We start from the raw sequence: 16,247 nt of genomic DNA on the forward strand, positions 1-16,247 counted from the left end.
CATGAAGCGCTCTCTTGTTCTCTTTTTCGCTACAGCGCTGCAGCTGCGCTTAAAGCTGTTATTTTCGCTGCTCTTTCCACTTACACGCATTTGAGGCTTTTCTCCTGCCGTTTGAGCCAACATATTGCGCTCTCGCTCTGTTGCTTGCGCACGCTCTTATCGTTTGGTCATGTATTGAGTGCGCTGCGTTAATGCAAACGCTGCACAACGCCTGTACGAACTCGCAACTAGTTTGTGCTCGAACGTGAATAGGCGCGCATCGGCGAGCAAGTGTGGGCACGCGAAAACGAGTTTGACGGGCAGCGGCAGCAGTAGCAGCGACGAATATATCGCAACGTTTTGTATGGACTTTTATTGTATACTATAGAAGAGCAGCGACAACGTGAGGGGTTTGGTTGTGTTGATTGCATTGCGCCGATCGGCTGCTTCAGCGCTAATGCAGTGCGTTGCAAGGGCTGAGATTTTCCAATTGGAAAATACCGGAAGTTGAGTAGCGACAGCGACGGCCAAGAGTTGCAAGTGTATGCTGAGCAGAGCGTTCTCCGACGATCTTATGAAATAATTATTATTGCTGTCACGATTGATTAGTTAATGGTTTTGATATGGGCGCGTATTGAACTATGTGAAAATTGACGCGCGGTGTATTGTCAAGTGAAATAAAATGAAATATAAAAATGCCGACGCTGCATATCGAGAAATACCTAAACATATAAACTGAAATCTGCTAATAAAAAAAAATAAAAATAATTTTTTTTGCGCCAAAAAATCACATGACCACAGTAGCGAAAATTTGAGTTCAATGAGTTTATAATAATAACCAAAGCACAGGCTAGTTGGCCAGTCAAAGTGTCAAATTACCCCCAAAACAAGTTTTAGCCGTGTATTGTTGTTGTTGCTATTGCAGGCGGTTGACAAGTTTGTGAAGCGTTTTTTTAATTAGAGCAGACGGTGAGGACTTCGGCTTGAGTTTGTGGTTAAACTGCTTTTCAGCACATGTAAATGTGTATGTGTGTGTGTACCGGCATGCAGGCAGTCCACCAAAACCTTGACCCTGTCAACCGAAACAGCATAAACTACAAAAACGAAAGCAAAATTAGCAAAAACACAACAAAAAAGTGAACTAAAATAACAACAACAATTATTTAGTAAGCGACTGACAGTAGTCAACGCCATTAGAATGCTGACCTGTCAAAGTGTGAACAACTACAAGTTTTAGGTTGCCTGTAACACATGGCATTCATATGTCAAGTAAACTATCAAAAAACAAAAACAATACTAGCACATATTTTACAGCTAACAGCTTTTGGCGTAAACCACGAGCGCGCGTTCAATCTGTGACCAACGGCCATTTGGTATGGCAAACAGTGGCAAAATGTCGCAACGGTGTTAATGACACAGCGTGAACGTAAGCGGTACGATTGAAAATAATAATAATAAACAGTTATTCACCAAGAATTCGAAAATTAATGCATAACGGTTATTAAAGTCGCAGCTTCTCTGTTGGGACAAAAAAAACCAAAACAGTAAAATAATATGCCAAGCTTTGCGTGGGTCTTTATCGGTAAACTAAAAATTATGACTTTATTATACAAATTAGTTATCGATTTGTATGATTCACACATTTAGCTTTTGGCCTTGAAACATTTCGTAAACAAAACGAACCTCATAAAATTTGTTAACAAAAAAGTGCAATATTTTGATTTCGTAGTGGTCAGCTTAGCATAATGGCTGCTTATGCGCAGTACAATGGCTGCGGTTATCCGTCGGCGAATCAGGTAAGTTCATATACCATATATACATTATACTTATTAAAATAGTTAAGATGAGCTCAGAAGCACATTATACCTTTTTGATTCCATTTACTTATTTTCGTATAATTAATCGAATTAAGCTCTGGTGATGGAAAATATTTATATTTTTTCAATATTCCTTTATTTATTGGATCTGTTCATTTTTAAAGCCTAACATAAGTTAAAAAATCTTAAATCTTTTTAAAAACTAGACATGCTCAAGCACGTGATTGAGCTGTTTTGGTGATAACTTGATCTTTAGTAGGCAGGCATATCTCTTCTTTTTAGGTGTGTTTGGTCGAAATCGATGGATATTTTCATTACGCATGTACCATGTTGAATACATGATTGTCTAAGCATTTTTGATTGGAACATTTGTATTATATCATATATTATTAGCTATTGGAAGATCTGCTGTATTTGTATATGACGTATAGAGTTGGGCCTAAAACACTGCCCTGTGGTACACCAACCCTTATCTGTCGTTCATCAGATATGAAATTTCTTACTTTAACCAAAAATTGTCTACTATTTAAATAAGACTCATATATTTTATACAATTCTAATAGTAGAACTTTTTAATTTTATATAAAAAGGCTTTATCAAACGCCGTAGTTACATCTAGAAATATTGCTGAACATATTGCTGTGCTCAAATGCTTTTCGTTATTTCGTTAGTAAATGAGCAAATGAGCAGTTTCTTAGAAAGAAAAATGCGTGTGCGAAATTTCATATTTTCAATATATCATAAACTGAGGGACTAGTTCGCGTATAAACAGATGGACATGGCTAAATCGACTCAGTTTATCATGCTGATAAGTTATATTTTTAGGGGTTTCGGCACTTTCTTTTGAGTATTACAAACCTTGTGGCAAACTTAATATACCCAGTAAATAAATGAATCTTAAATATGGTTATGTAACTTTTTTTTTTAATATCTAAATTGAGCATAATTAACCTAAAATTTTAATTACTAGTTTAGGTAATGATTACTTACTCTCTAGTCAAAAGTAAATCGATTTGCGACCAGTCAAACAAATCAAAAATCGTTCGGGGAACTCCTGTTTTTCCGCAAAGTTTTTTTTCGGACTATTATAGCTCTAGTTGAGGCCACTGACTCCGAATTTCGGTAGTAAATTTTAATAATTTCGACTCGTTGTTGGATCGTATATCTTTCCATGATGAAATGGCAAATCTTACTGAAGAGAAATGTCAAAAGAGAGGGGAAAAATATGGCATCGTTTGCTATCCTATCGGCCTACTTTTGTAGCCGCCCGTTTGAAAACCCCTTTACATTGTTTTTAATAATTTGTCGACTCATTCTCAAATATTATCATATATTTCTGACCAAGCTGTTTAACTAAGTTATTCGTTTGCTCCGAAGTCACACATTTTTCCTACCTGTATGCTCAAATTAGGTTTATACATAGCTTTTATAACATATTATAGTAATATTTCGTATAGGAAGAATGATAAAAATAGAAGAGTAAATATCTATAATATAAGAAAGAAGCGTGTCATTTCGTAAACGGAAATTCTAGCTAAGATTGCAGCTCTCTGCTTTCAAAATTAAATTTATAATTTGGATCTTATGAGAGAAGTTCCTTTTATTAGCAAATACTCTGCATTCTATGGATTTATATAAATCTTTTACTATGTGTTGAAATGGTAATTTGAAGAATATTAGTTAACATACTATTCATACGAAGAACCTTATACACACCCTGTTTTAGGTCGTCCAGGTTTGAGGTCTCTTGAACAAATGGTTATATTTAAATGTCTCTTCTGACTTTTTTTTGTCAAATTATGTTTGAGATGTTATGTAACATAATATTTTACACAATTTCAATAGTGTGTTTTAAAACAAAAGCAGCTCAATGTAGCACTGAGAGCCGTATAATATATCACATCTCATCCGGCTGAAGGCTGGGTATTCGCAAAAATAATGTGCCAGCGTCTAATCATCCTCTAAGCATACGCCCTGTCCTTTTAGAAGCGGGGAAGTAGAAGCTTTTTGGTCATTAACATTACTACAAAGTAGCTTTGTGGTATGTACTGTTTTGCTAATGTTCTAACACCTGAGTGTAACTTTAAATGCCTTTTGAGTGTAGTGGTATGGGGCAGCCAGCTGCTCCGATGAGTCAACTTGTCAACCTTTTAGTTTCCTTCTATTTCTACTTGTGTGTATATACATAACTGGGTATACAGTCATATTAACCGAGTTACTTACTGAGAGTTTTGATTATGGATGGTCTAAATTTTACTTTTCTAGCCAATAGAAGATTTTTGGGCTTAATAGTTATAGCAGAAACCCACATGATCACCAAAGCCCTCTGTTATGCTAACAATTTCGGCTTGAAAGACTGAATTGTAGTCATTTACTTGTAGTTTGCAACTAACTTCTGCCTATGGTTTACTAGCTCTCAACTATTCTTTTTTCAGCCTTTGACCCGTCGGTAAATGTGTAGATTTCACCATTGGAACTGTTTATCACATACTAATTTGTCTAGTTTTCTTTACCAGAGAATGTAAATGTTGTACTTAATAGCTAATGTATCTCCTAGCATTTCCACTTTAGCCCAACTTTCTGAACAAGGTTCAGTATGATTCAAGTCTGTAATGAAGACGAGTCTGGCTCCTAAGTACTAAAATCATGAGACAGCTGTCCTTAAGTACTACATCACGCTTCACTTGAATATGTATTGACCATACATCGAGGATAACCTCCAAAGGCTTTTTTAAACTAGTTTTCATTGCGTCTTTAAATCCCAACAAGCGGTAAGGTATGCCAGTCGTAAAAAGCCACTAAAATCCAATATGCACTTGCAAAAGACATAAATTATTTGGAGCGTTGATCAACGTATTGTTTTCATGACCGTCGTCGGCAGGTACTCACGTAAAAACACAACGACCATTGTATGCTTCTGTGCGTTACAAAGTTCGTGGCAAGTTTAACAAACCCTGGCGAGGGTGTAAAAATCAAATATACATATATATATATATATATATATATATATATATCAACTAAAAAAGGAAAGCCTTTGATGCAAAAAAATGGAATTGTCATACTCCCAAGAAATTAGCGCACATAGCATTTGAAATGCCTGAGAATAGCAATTCATTAATTTGTTTACATCATACCAACTCTTTCATAAAAAGCCAAATAATTATGTTCAAATGCTTACAATGCATGCGCCCTATGTGAACGCTACTCAATTAAATTGCGCGCCACTCCAACAACTTGCATGTCCTTTAACAACTGCGCAAAAAAATCCATGTAATGCCACGAAATCAATGTGATCGCACACCAAAGTCGCTGATCGTTGATCGCTGAGGAACGTTGACGATCACTTGTCATCATCACTGTGCCACGGCATATCACGCACATCGCAACGTGCTAATCATAACGATCTGTCATAATTCCATCATGCATTTTTGACAAGCATCCGCACAGAATATTTATGAGTCCTCTGGGCCCAGCAACCCTGCTAAGGGACCCATACACACGCATACATTCATGTACTAACAATCCGCAATGACAGCTGAAGTGAAGCTACAGTCCGAATTGTTGTGTCGTCGAAGTTGAGTGGCACGATCAGCTACTGCACAGCGCATTGTTGCACGCCACAAATGCCATTTGTATGAATGCTGATAGACTGCAGCACATTCAACCACAATCATTGTGTGTGTGTACGTGTGTGTTATGACAGTTGTTGCAATAGGCATGAGTGTTGCGAATGCGATCGCACAAAAATATCACACGATTTTATTGGAATCACGTCGCACGCTGCCACAACCTCGGGCCACTCCACAGCTAGAGCTGTGAAGGAAGTACGAGCAGCAATTGCAGCAACGAGCGAATTGGTGGCTCAGCTGCGGACGTTGGCTGGCTGTTAGGCTGTTATGAGCATGCGATGGGAATTCGCATTGACATTTTCTGCTGCATTCCAATTTGAAGTTTTTCATGCCAAAAGTGAATGCCGGCTGATGGTTGGCGCTGATGATGTTGCTGCTTGCTTGCTGGCTGGCGCAAGGCTATCCGACTGCTTGCTTGCTTTGTTGGCTTGCTTTTGCTGTAACGGTGGGTTGGGCTGGGTTCTGAGCCGACTTGTTTAATACAAACATACACACACATACAAATGTATATGCATGTACGTGTGTATAGTACTTTTTTATTTCCTGCTCGTTGTGGGCTGGCTTCACATCCCGTATGCAAGTGGGCATTGCCGCTTGCCGGTTTTTCGCTTTCACAATTTATCAATAAATTATTCAGAGTAGTTTTTCCATGGAACATCGTAAATCATTCATTCATCGATGCACTGCGCCTCGCCAGTTCACAGTTTAAAGTGAAGTGACTTGACTTTAGCCGACTTGATGGTGCTTGACTAGCGTTTGGGTTCACAGCCAGTCACTTACTTACTTAGTTCACTTGACTTGGCTTCGCATTTGGAGTTCAGTTCATTTAAGTTTCATCGGTTCTTGCTCGACTTGATTTGGTTTTTATTTATTGCTTAGGCCGCTATAACAGACATGATGCACTCACCACATTCTGTAGTCTTCAAGTTATTCAATATGTCACTATGAATTCACATGCAACAGTGGTGGCGTTATTGGTTGCATGAGCAGGCGAGTGGTGACGCGTTGGCTGATATGTGTGTGATAATGAGTGGAGCATATTGACAGCCAAAAATGAGCGGAGGGAATATTTGTACATGTTCGTGTTCGTATTTGAATGTATGTATGGATAAGCACTTGTTTATTAGAGTAAACTAAATCTAAGCTCAATTGATTTGTATTGATTGCATGTGATTAAAAATAAGTTAGATTGATAAATGGTTGCCAGGTTGCAAATTAAGGCTATGAATTCATTATTTTTATTATTTGAGGAAAGTATGCAAGAATAAATAAGCGCTTCAAGCACAGAAATAGAAAATTTTGAAAGCATCTCTTAATGAAAGGTGTTCGCTATTAGAAAAATTGTTTGTATCTTCGCTTATATTTATGTCTTCTCTTAAAATCGTCTAAGCTCTTGGAGTGTACATAGAAATTGATTTTGATTCATATTTTGTAAACTAACACAAGCTGCTGCGCCAAAAATTAGTAGTATAATCTATATACATTTGTATCTGTTTACGAGATTTTCAACTCTCCTGTTATATTTATGGAACAACTTCGAGGCTGATACCACAATTGTCAGCAGAAGTTCGTTGAAATAAAAAAAATAAGTTTTAAAATAATAATTTATATAATTAATATAGTGTTAAAGAGTCCCCCAAATTATTTTATTGACGAATTTGAAGATCAGCTGAATTTGGGCCAGAGCAAGGTCAGGTGTGAATTTTATTAAATTTGAAGGCTAACATGATGCAGATAAGAAAACAATAACATACCTTAAATATTGAACGATTTATACGAAATAGAATCGGTTGACTTCTTCAAATACTAAAAGAAGGTCTGTATTGATTTCATATGCTTCTGGTGTTAAACCATTTTGAAGGTAACTAGCGAATGACACCCGTGATGTTTTGCTCCAAGGCCTGCGGAATTGTCCGCATAGCTTTAGGACTTTCCATAGTTCTACAGGAAAAAGTCTAATGCTGAGATATCACATGATCCTGGTGTCCAATCGATAGGCTCAAACGTGAAATTATCTGTTTACCGAAGTCTTCTGTCAATAAATCCATTGATTGATGCGATGTGTAATAAGTGGCGCCGTATTATTGAAACCAAATGTCGCCAAAATCACGCGCTTCAATTTTAGGCATGATTGTTATGTTTTCAGCGGCATAATTTTTGCAGAAATATGGACCGATGATTCCACCGCCCCACAAACCACACCAAACCGTTGCTCAGGCTCCATGATGCAATGCCAAGCAATACTGACCAAAAATAACATGACAGGCTGACACGACTTTCGCGTGATCTGTTAGAAAAGGCTATTGAAAGAAGTACCTCTACTTGGATCACCCGTTATGTGTTATATAATGCGAAAGACATTTGATATATGGAAGTCAGACAAAAATCTGGATTGATTTCGTTTAAATTCAGTCCTACATTATGTTTATCAAAACATCTGCACTCAATTTTAAGGTTTTGAGATCCCGAAAAGAAGGGGGTATGTTATTATGGCCTACGCTGAAGATGGCGATTTCGGTTAGAGGTAAATTACCAAATACTCCCATGAACCTTAAGCAAAAAATATTAAGAAGAAGTAATGCCGCCATTAGTAAAAGGTAACATTCTAACAATAGGAGACAAGAAAGCTACTTGGGACTAATTTTAAAATTTACATGCTAGGCAAGGGAAAGTAGCTGTAAAAGTATGGTGGGGCCTAAACGCCTCAGGCAACTCATTCGTCTATTATAATATACGGTATACTTATTAGTATTGAAACATACTAGGAAACTTAGTAAACATCCGCTTCTACTCAGTACCGCGTATTTTCGAACTCCTATTGAACTGAACTTAAATTAGGTCCTCAAAATTGCCTTCTCTTACAAAAAAGAGTGGACAAGTGCAGATCACAGCAAAATTTTGAACCTACATTTTCTTCACACAATGTTCAAGTGCCAATAAAACAAAGTACCGAAAATGCTGCTGACGTTAAGGTAAGCGTTGCTGAAGACCGCAGTCGATTCGAAGACATTCTCAAGAATTAGGACTGTCTGCGTTTGAGAAAAGTTTTGGGTTTGCATCCGTGTAAAATTGTTCTCAGTCATAAACTGAAGCCCTTGGACCATCGTAAATGTCGAGATGAGAACCAAATTGTTATGATCGCAATGGGAAGAAAGTGATATTGGTAGTATAACAAGAAGTTGTGATTTAACATCATTAGACTACTTCTTGTGGGGTTACTTGAAGACATTGGCCTTTAACAATAAACCAGACTCTCTTCAAGTGTTAGAAGTCATTATTGAATTCATGGCATACGACTTGATTTAGTGGAAAAACACTCGAAAAGTGCGTTCATAGAATTCGATCCTGCAAAATCATATCACTCTTATTGGAAAACCCTGTCACTAAAGCCTCTTAGGGTTCCAACAAAGATAGTGAAAGAGTACCTTGACCTCTACTAATGAATCTAACATCCTATTTCACGATAAACCTGTAATGGGTTTCAGGATACGAGTATTTCTGGTAACTGTGAAACAGATGAACTAGCCGGAGCAGGCATCACTCTACTATTAGACTTCGAAAATGATGGAGTGATGTAGATTTGATTCGACAAAAATGTTATATAAATAGCTGAATATCTGTAAAATCAATCCCTAACTTGCTCAAGACGTAGACAAACGTGGCATGAATGGAATATGAAGTAACATAAGACCTCTAATAAAAGAGCTAACAGATCACTGGTTAATTGGCAGACATGCCAGCAGACTGGGTAGATCATACAATGAAGCAGTCAGTAGGTAAAAGAAGGAAAGGTTATAAAACATTTTAAATGCGAATACAAAACTTTGTATAGGAAAAGAATTGCAATTTTCGGTGGAGAGTTTCTTGAAGACTTCTCGGAGATTGCACAGAAAAATCTTTGTGTACTGATGAATTTCATCAGGAGCACAGGGTTATTTAGAAAGGATATAAGAATGAAGTGATTTTAGTCCTGGTAGCTTCACAATGGGCCTCCTAAAATCTTAAATGCTTCGTCAAACGCTTAATCTACATACCGACCTATGTTATATACTCACAATTTCAATTAAATAGTTACATATGTCTGTTACCTATACCTACATACATACTTATGTATGTTTATTTATTACACTTTCAAAAAGAAAGTGCAAAATTTATCTCCACTTAGGCAGGAATTGTTATTGCTAAATTGCTAAAGAAAAGAAGTGCCTATGTGTGGGTAAACATATTATATATTTATATGTATATGTGCTGCCTAATTCTTTGGCCTGTGACACACTGGCTTACTTTTATTTGTGTCGATTTTTTTTTGCTTAACGCCAACGCAACAATAACAACAACCACAGCAGCAAAACGCTTCTAACCACAACAGTCTACAAGGTTGCTCATAAGTGGCAAACAAAACGGAATATTATAGAATAATACAATGAGAAAATCACTAAAGCAATAATATGTGCAACAACAACAAAAGCAATTATAAAAAAAATTACTTATAAACAATAAGACACGCAAGCGTAAACAACAAATTGCAAAAACAAATTCAACCCCCGCTGTGTCCGAGGTGCGCTGCCGAATGGATGACACAAGTAGTTGGCAAGTGGTCGGGGGTAGCAGGGATGTGGATATCAGCTACGGTCAAGCGGCTTGCTTACTTTCGCCTCTTTGCAAATTGCGAACTTTTTTAACCAACTTTTTGTAAGTCTCGCCTTTTTGCTGCGTTTGCTATTTGCGTTATTTTTTCGATGTTTGTCAACTTCCTCGAACGCACGACGAAAACGTAACACACCTACACAACACATACATACATTTTACATACAAACAAATACTGACGAAATTGTATATAACCCAGTGAGAAATGTTATAGGATTCCTTCAAAGTAAATTTTTTAGACTAATGTTGCTACTTAGTAAAGTGAGAACTAATGTCTGATTTTTTCGGTAATTGTTTAATAAAGTGTTGTAATAGGTAGAAAAAACATTTTTTTTTTTGGTTTTGAAACTGTTTTTTCTTCAATGGGGTATCGACAATGAAATTTATTAAAATTTTTTGACGAAAAAATAATTTGTAAAATTATAAATTGCGTTAAGAGGGAGAAGTCTACCACTCCTTCTAAAAAAAAATAAATTTCAAATTGAGTATCTCATTGGAATTGAACCGAAAATAAGTGCTTTAAAGAAGCTTTATAGTTACGCCACAAGAAACCTCACATTAATCAAACATCAATATCCTTTAAATGATTGGAGTTGCTGCTTAACCAACTTGTGTTCCACGAAATATATTCCTAATAATTTGCTCAAAAATATAAAAATCTGCTCGACTAAGTTTCTCATAAATTAATTTCCAAGAAGAGATGAAGTATAATCGATTTGATGAAAACTTTTATTTTAACAGCCTCTTCGGACTTTACTTCTCAGTTTCCTACTCAGTCAGAAGTAGTATCTGTTGGAAAAAGTTATTCTGAGTTGAATTTCGAGGCTGGCCTTGTTGTTGGTGTTAATACTAGTTCCAAGATACACGAAATTATCTATGACTTCGAAGTTATGACTGTCAACAGTGACGTGGGAGCCAAATCGCGAGTGCGACGATTCTTTGTTTGATGACAGGAGATATTTCATCTTCTCCTCGCTTCCTTATCCAGCCTGGAGACAGCAGAACTAAGCGACTGTACTATTTTATAGACGATTATAGCTTTACTGTTTAGCTCTGCAGATTGAAGAAGTCATACGAGTCTCTTTCGCTGAAACCTCACTTGGTATCGAACGGCTTGGAGAGGTCCATCCCGATTCTGACTCAGTTTTTGGTGTTGCTCAACGTAACTCTACACAGCCGTATTAGCTTTGCAGGGATACAAAGTTCACACATAGTGGCCTAAAGGCAGTTCCTTTTCTTGCTACCAAAGGCGGCTTTAAAATCGACGAAAAGGTCCTCGATCTTCCATTCAAGGGTCTTTTCCAAGATTTGGCACCTGGCGAAAATCTGGTCAATTGTAGATTTTCCAGGCCTATACTGATAATCGCCAATCAGTTAGTTGATGACTGCAGCCGACAATCCTGCACACAGTATGCTCGATAGAACCTTATATGCGATGCTGAGAAGGCCTATTCTACGGTAGAAGGGCACGCAGAGCCCACTTAAATTCCAACCGTCGGGCATGCTTTCGTCCGGCCATGTTGTACAAAAAAGCTGATGCATGCTCCTTATCAGCTCTTCGCCGCCGTGTTTGAATAGCTCGGCCGGCAAACCATCGGCCTCCGTTGTTGTTTTTTTAGACGGATAATAGCTATTCGAACGTCTTCATGGTCGATCAATGAAACGTCTGCTCCATGGTCATCGATTGGGGAATCGGGTTCACCATTTCTTGGTCTTAAATTTTCACTGCCATTCAGCAGCCTGGAGATATGTTCCCTCCATAATGTCAGTATGCATGAGTCCCTAGATCATTTATGGGTGTTCTACAAGGGTATGCTCCGGTCTTCAAACCTTATGTTAGTCGCCGCATCTTTTCGTAAAAGTTTCGATAATTATTCTTGTCGTCCAGCTTGCCAAGCTCTTCGTACTCACGAATTTCAGCCTCTCTCTGTTTTTGCCCCTAGGAAATCAACCATCGAGGATCTGTATGCTAAGTTTAGACGTGGCGAAATGACCACCGAAAACAACGAACTCAGTGGACGCTCAAAAGAAAAAATTTCCGATGAAAAAAAAAAAAACAGAAAACAATTTTGGATGGCGTCGGTTTTTTGCTTCGATACAATACAATGGGTGAAACATGGCTCCATAATTTCACGCTGAGGTTCAACTGACAGTCATCCAAGTAGACTGCACACGTTAAATCCGCTCCAAAGCGTGGATAAACACAACTGTCGGCTGGTAAGGTTATGTCTTTTGTATTTTAGGAAGCCCATGGAATATTTTTTATTGATTACCTTGACGAAGGGAGGACCATCAACAACCATTAATACATAGCATTATCGGACCGTTTAAAGGAAATCGCCGAAAAAAGGCTCCTTTGAAGAAAAAGAAAGTACTGTTTCATCAGAACAATGCATCGTGTCACAAGTCAGTGAAAAGGATGCGAAAAATCCATGAATTAGGTTTCGAACTGCTTCCGCATCCACACAGCCAGTATTTCCTATTCTCAGATTTCAAAAGACAGCTCGCAGGGACGAAAATTTCGTCGAATGAAAAGGTGATCGCCCAAAGACCTATTTTAAAGCAAAAATCAAAGGACAAACCATTCTATAAAAATCGCTATTATGAATGAGACATCCTTTAAGAAAGAAAACTATGTTGAATAACAAAAACAAATTTTCCAAAATAAATTCATATGCGTCTTTTGCTATAGTAGGCCGGCGATTTTCCATTTGACCTGTTGCCTGAAAGCGACTTGGTAGCAGAGTTCGTTTATCATTGCTTCTGTTTGAGCTAAAACATTGCATCAGGAACCTCAAATTGTGAGGGATATATTATTTAATATATGAAAAATGCAAATTTTTATAAAAGATCATGTGTCGTAAGAGACAAAACAAGAGTCTGCCAGGGCCTGCAAACATTTTTATATACATATGTACGTATACTAAGAAATACATATGTATATAAGTGTGTGTAAATGTGAGTGTGGCAGGCATGAAATGACTCAATTGTAGTGCGTGTTGCAATGCCGTAAGCGCGTTGTGTTTACTCTTGCTGTGTGCGGCGCCCCATTTACAGTTATTTTACATTCATTTGTGCTGCACTTTTTCGTTGCAAAATAATCGATATTAATTTCCAGGCGACAGTGCAATGTTCTGAAATTCCAAGTCACTTTCAAACAATTTGTCGCTTGCAAAGTGAAATGAGAAAAAAATGCCGCTGGAGTTTTTGTATATTGTGGCATATTTATACAGCCTTTAAACAAGAGTATGTGCATACATGAATTTAAATTAAATTTAAGTCTCTCCTTAATGCCCTAAAATCAGGAGAAAATTCATTTGCGAGCTTGCAAGTATCAAAGCTAGACAGCTTCAGCAAAAAAACGCTTGTATATTTGGTCAACAAAGGAATTAAAAGACTGTGCATGTTGAACTTCTACAGAGAGAAAGTATTAAGAATAATAGAAGGTCAAGAAAAACTTGCAAATGACTATTTTTCCTTAGCACAAGACGAAAGAAATGTAAAACGAACAATGAACTTTGGTAAAAACTTGGACCGTTGCAGTGAACCACTGAACAAAATGCGGAATAAACAAATTAAAGCATAATAGAAAAGAAAGAGGAGCTACGTTCCATACTGGACTGTGTTTTAAGCTTCAAAGTTTAGTAAAAAGTATGTAAAGCTTTCTTTAAAAGAAAAATGTGTAGGAAATTTAGCACTTTTATACGCTGAACAGGGTATATTAAGTTTGTAACATCCAGTAGTAATTTTGTATACCCTTATAGGGTGTAGCTATTAATGATCAATATGACGAGCTGAGTAGATTTAGGCATATCCGTACGTCTGTCTGCTTGTATACAAAAGTATATGCGACCCCTTTTTTTACACTTGCAACACGTTGCCAAAGCGTATAACAGTTTCGTTCACGTACGTATCATCTAAAACTAATCGAGACAGATACAGCTTTAAATGGTCATTATGACTAAAAATTGCGTAAATCGAACCAAAATTGTTCAAGCCTCTAGGTACTGAATAAGAAAATCTAGTACGTATAGCTGACTTTTTACCAAAAATATCGGTTAATGCGAGAGATATGTTCTTGAAATTTAGCTAGACCCCTTTCCTGACAGTAGTAATTCTGTGTATCCAAAATAGGTTGAGTTGGGTGAGTACCTTCCTTACCTAATATTTGGGTTTTCGAACTTCCGGGTGCCTTTATACCGCCAATATGTTAGTTATCGTAATATTTAGAATTGAGAGAGCGTGTTTTTCTTATCACGGTACGCATTTATGCTTAGTATGGAAGAAATCGGGTGAAAAACTCGTCCTAGACCCCATATATCTAACCAGTTTTACGTACTGGAAGGTATTACCCTGTATTTAATCCTTGCAAGTTGCATGAGTTGAAACTTTCGGTTATGCTCGAACATAGCTCTTCCTTACTTTTCAAGATATCGATTTGAATGATTGCATATTCATCATTGCATTTCGCGAATTAGTCGTAACCCCTGATATTATAGGATGTACCTGTTAGTGATTAAACAAAACCACGTCTTTGAATGGGAAACTTTTTTATTTGACAAAATACTATTTTTTTTTTGCTGTAAAATTAATTAGATTAGTAGTTCCTGAGATATGGTTTTTGGTCCATAAGTGGGGGACGCCACGCCCGTTTTCAATTTTTAAAAAAAGTCTGGGTGCAGCTTCCTTCTGCCATTTCTTCCGTAAAATTTAGTGTTTCTGACGTTTTTTGTTAGTCGATTAACGCACTTTTAGTGATTTTCAACATAACCCTTGTATCGGAGGTGGGCGTGGTTATAATCCGATTTCTTCCATTTTTGAACTGTATATGGAAATGCCTGAAGGAAACGACTCTATAGAGTTTGGTTGACATAGCTATAGTAGTTTCCGAGATATGTACAAAAAACTTAGTAGGGGGCGGGGCCACGCCCACTTTTCCAAAAAAATTACGTCCAAATATGCCCCTCCCTAATGCGATCCTTTGTGCCAAATTTCACTTTAATATCTTTATTTATGGCTTAGTTGTGACACTTTATAGGTTTCCGGTTTTCGCAATTTTGTAGGCGTGGCAGTGGGCCGATTTTGCCCATCTTCGAACTTAACCTTCTTATGGAGCCAAGAAATACGTGTACCAAGTTTCATCATGATATTTTTTTTACTCAAGTTACAGCGTGCACGGACGGACAGACAGACATCCGGATTTCAACTCTACTCGTCACCCTCATCACTTTGGTATATATGTATAACCCTATATCTGACTCCTTTAGCTTTAGGACTTACAAACAACCGTTATGTGAACAAAACTATAATACTCTCCTTAGAAACTTTGTTGCGAGAGTATAAAAATCACAGAAACTTCTTATTGAATGGGGAATGTTTACTATCATTCGAAAGAACACTCTTTGGTATTAGTTCTTGAATATTTTCTCTTTCAAGTGTTGGCCGTAGCTACGTCTCAGATACTCCATCCGCTGAGTTCAATTTTCGATTACTCAATCGAGTATTTCGACTGATAGCTGGCGAATGACACGCATGATTTTTTGCTCAAAGGTCTGAATCGCAGCGGGACCCATAGGCTTTAGACTTTGCATAGGAAAGAGTCTAACGGTGTGATATCACTTGATATTGGTGGCCAATCCACCGGACCAAAACGTGAAATTATCTGCTCACCGAAGTGCTCCCTCAATAAATGATGTCGTCGAGATGACGAGCTTCAATTTTAGGCTTCAAATAGTTTGGTATCATGGCGCGATAATGATTGTCATTGACGGTTACGATCTCACCGGCATTATTTTTGAAGAATTATGGACCGATACATCAAACTAAACCCTTATATTTTCTGGATGAAATTACAGCTCTTGAATCTCCTCAGATACCTCGGGCAATTTTGCTTGAATACGTACCCATTGAGCTAGAAGAGGGCCTCATCGCTGTACAAAGTTTCGCTCGAAAACGTCTGATCTTCTTGGAAATTTTCAAGAGCCCATAAAGCGAAGCGATGTCGCTTGGAAAGGTCGATCGGCATTAGTTCTAGCACAAGCTGTGTTTTGTACGCTTTCAACTTAAGATCCCGACGTAAAATGCCTCAAGTCGTTCCATACGTCAGTCCGAGTTGATGCGAAGGGCTCCGATTCGACTCCCCACGGTCTTCGTGTACACTCTTAGCTGCTGCTAT

The 16,247-nt window shown here is 37.6% G+C and overlaps 1 protein-coding gene across 3 annotated transcripts in view; it reads left to right on the forward strand.

Moving 5' to 3' along the window:
• Positions 1-209: 209 nt before the first annotated feature.
• Positions 210-16,247, forward strand: part of LOC105233947 (homeobox protein araucan) — a 141,074-nt gene continuing 125,036 nt past the window's right edge. Inside the window, exon 1 of one of the 3 annotated variants that reach the window (XM_049459413.1) lies at positions 210-1,775. In XM_049459413.1, coding sequence (XP_049315370.1) covers positions 1,725-1,775 — 51 coding nt within the window. In that variant the 5' untranslated portion in view covers positions 210-1,724. The remainder of the gene's footprint in view (positions 1,776-16,247) is intronic. The other 2 variants (XM_049459415.1, XM_049459414.1) reach the window with 2 other exon arrangements.

This window comes from Bactrocera dorsalis, chromosome 5 (genome assembly GCF_023373825.1).
Source record: "Bactrocera dorsalis isolate Fly_Bdor chromosome 5, ASM2337382v1, whole genome shotgun sequence".
Lineage (NCBI taxonomy): Eukaryota > Metazoa > Arthropoda > Insecta > Diptera > Tephritidae > Bactrocera > Bactrocera dorsalis.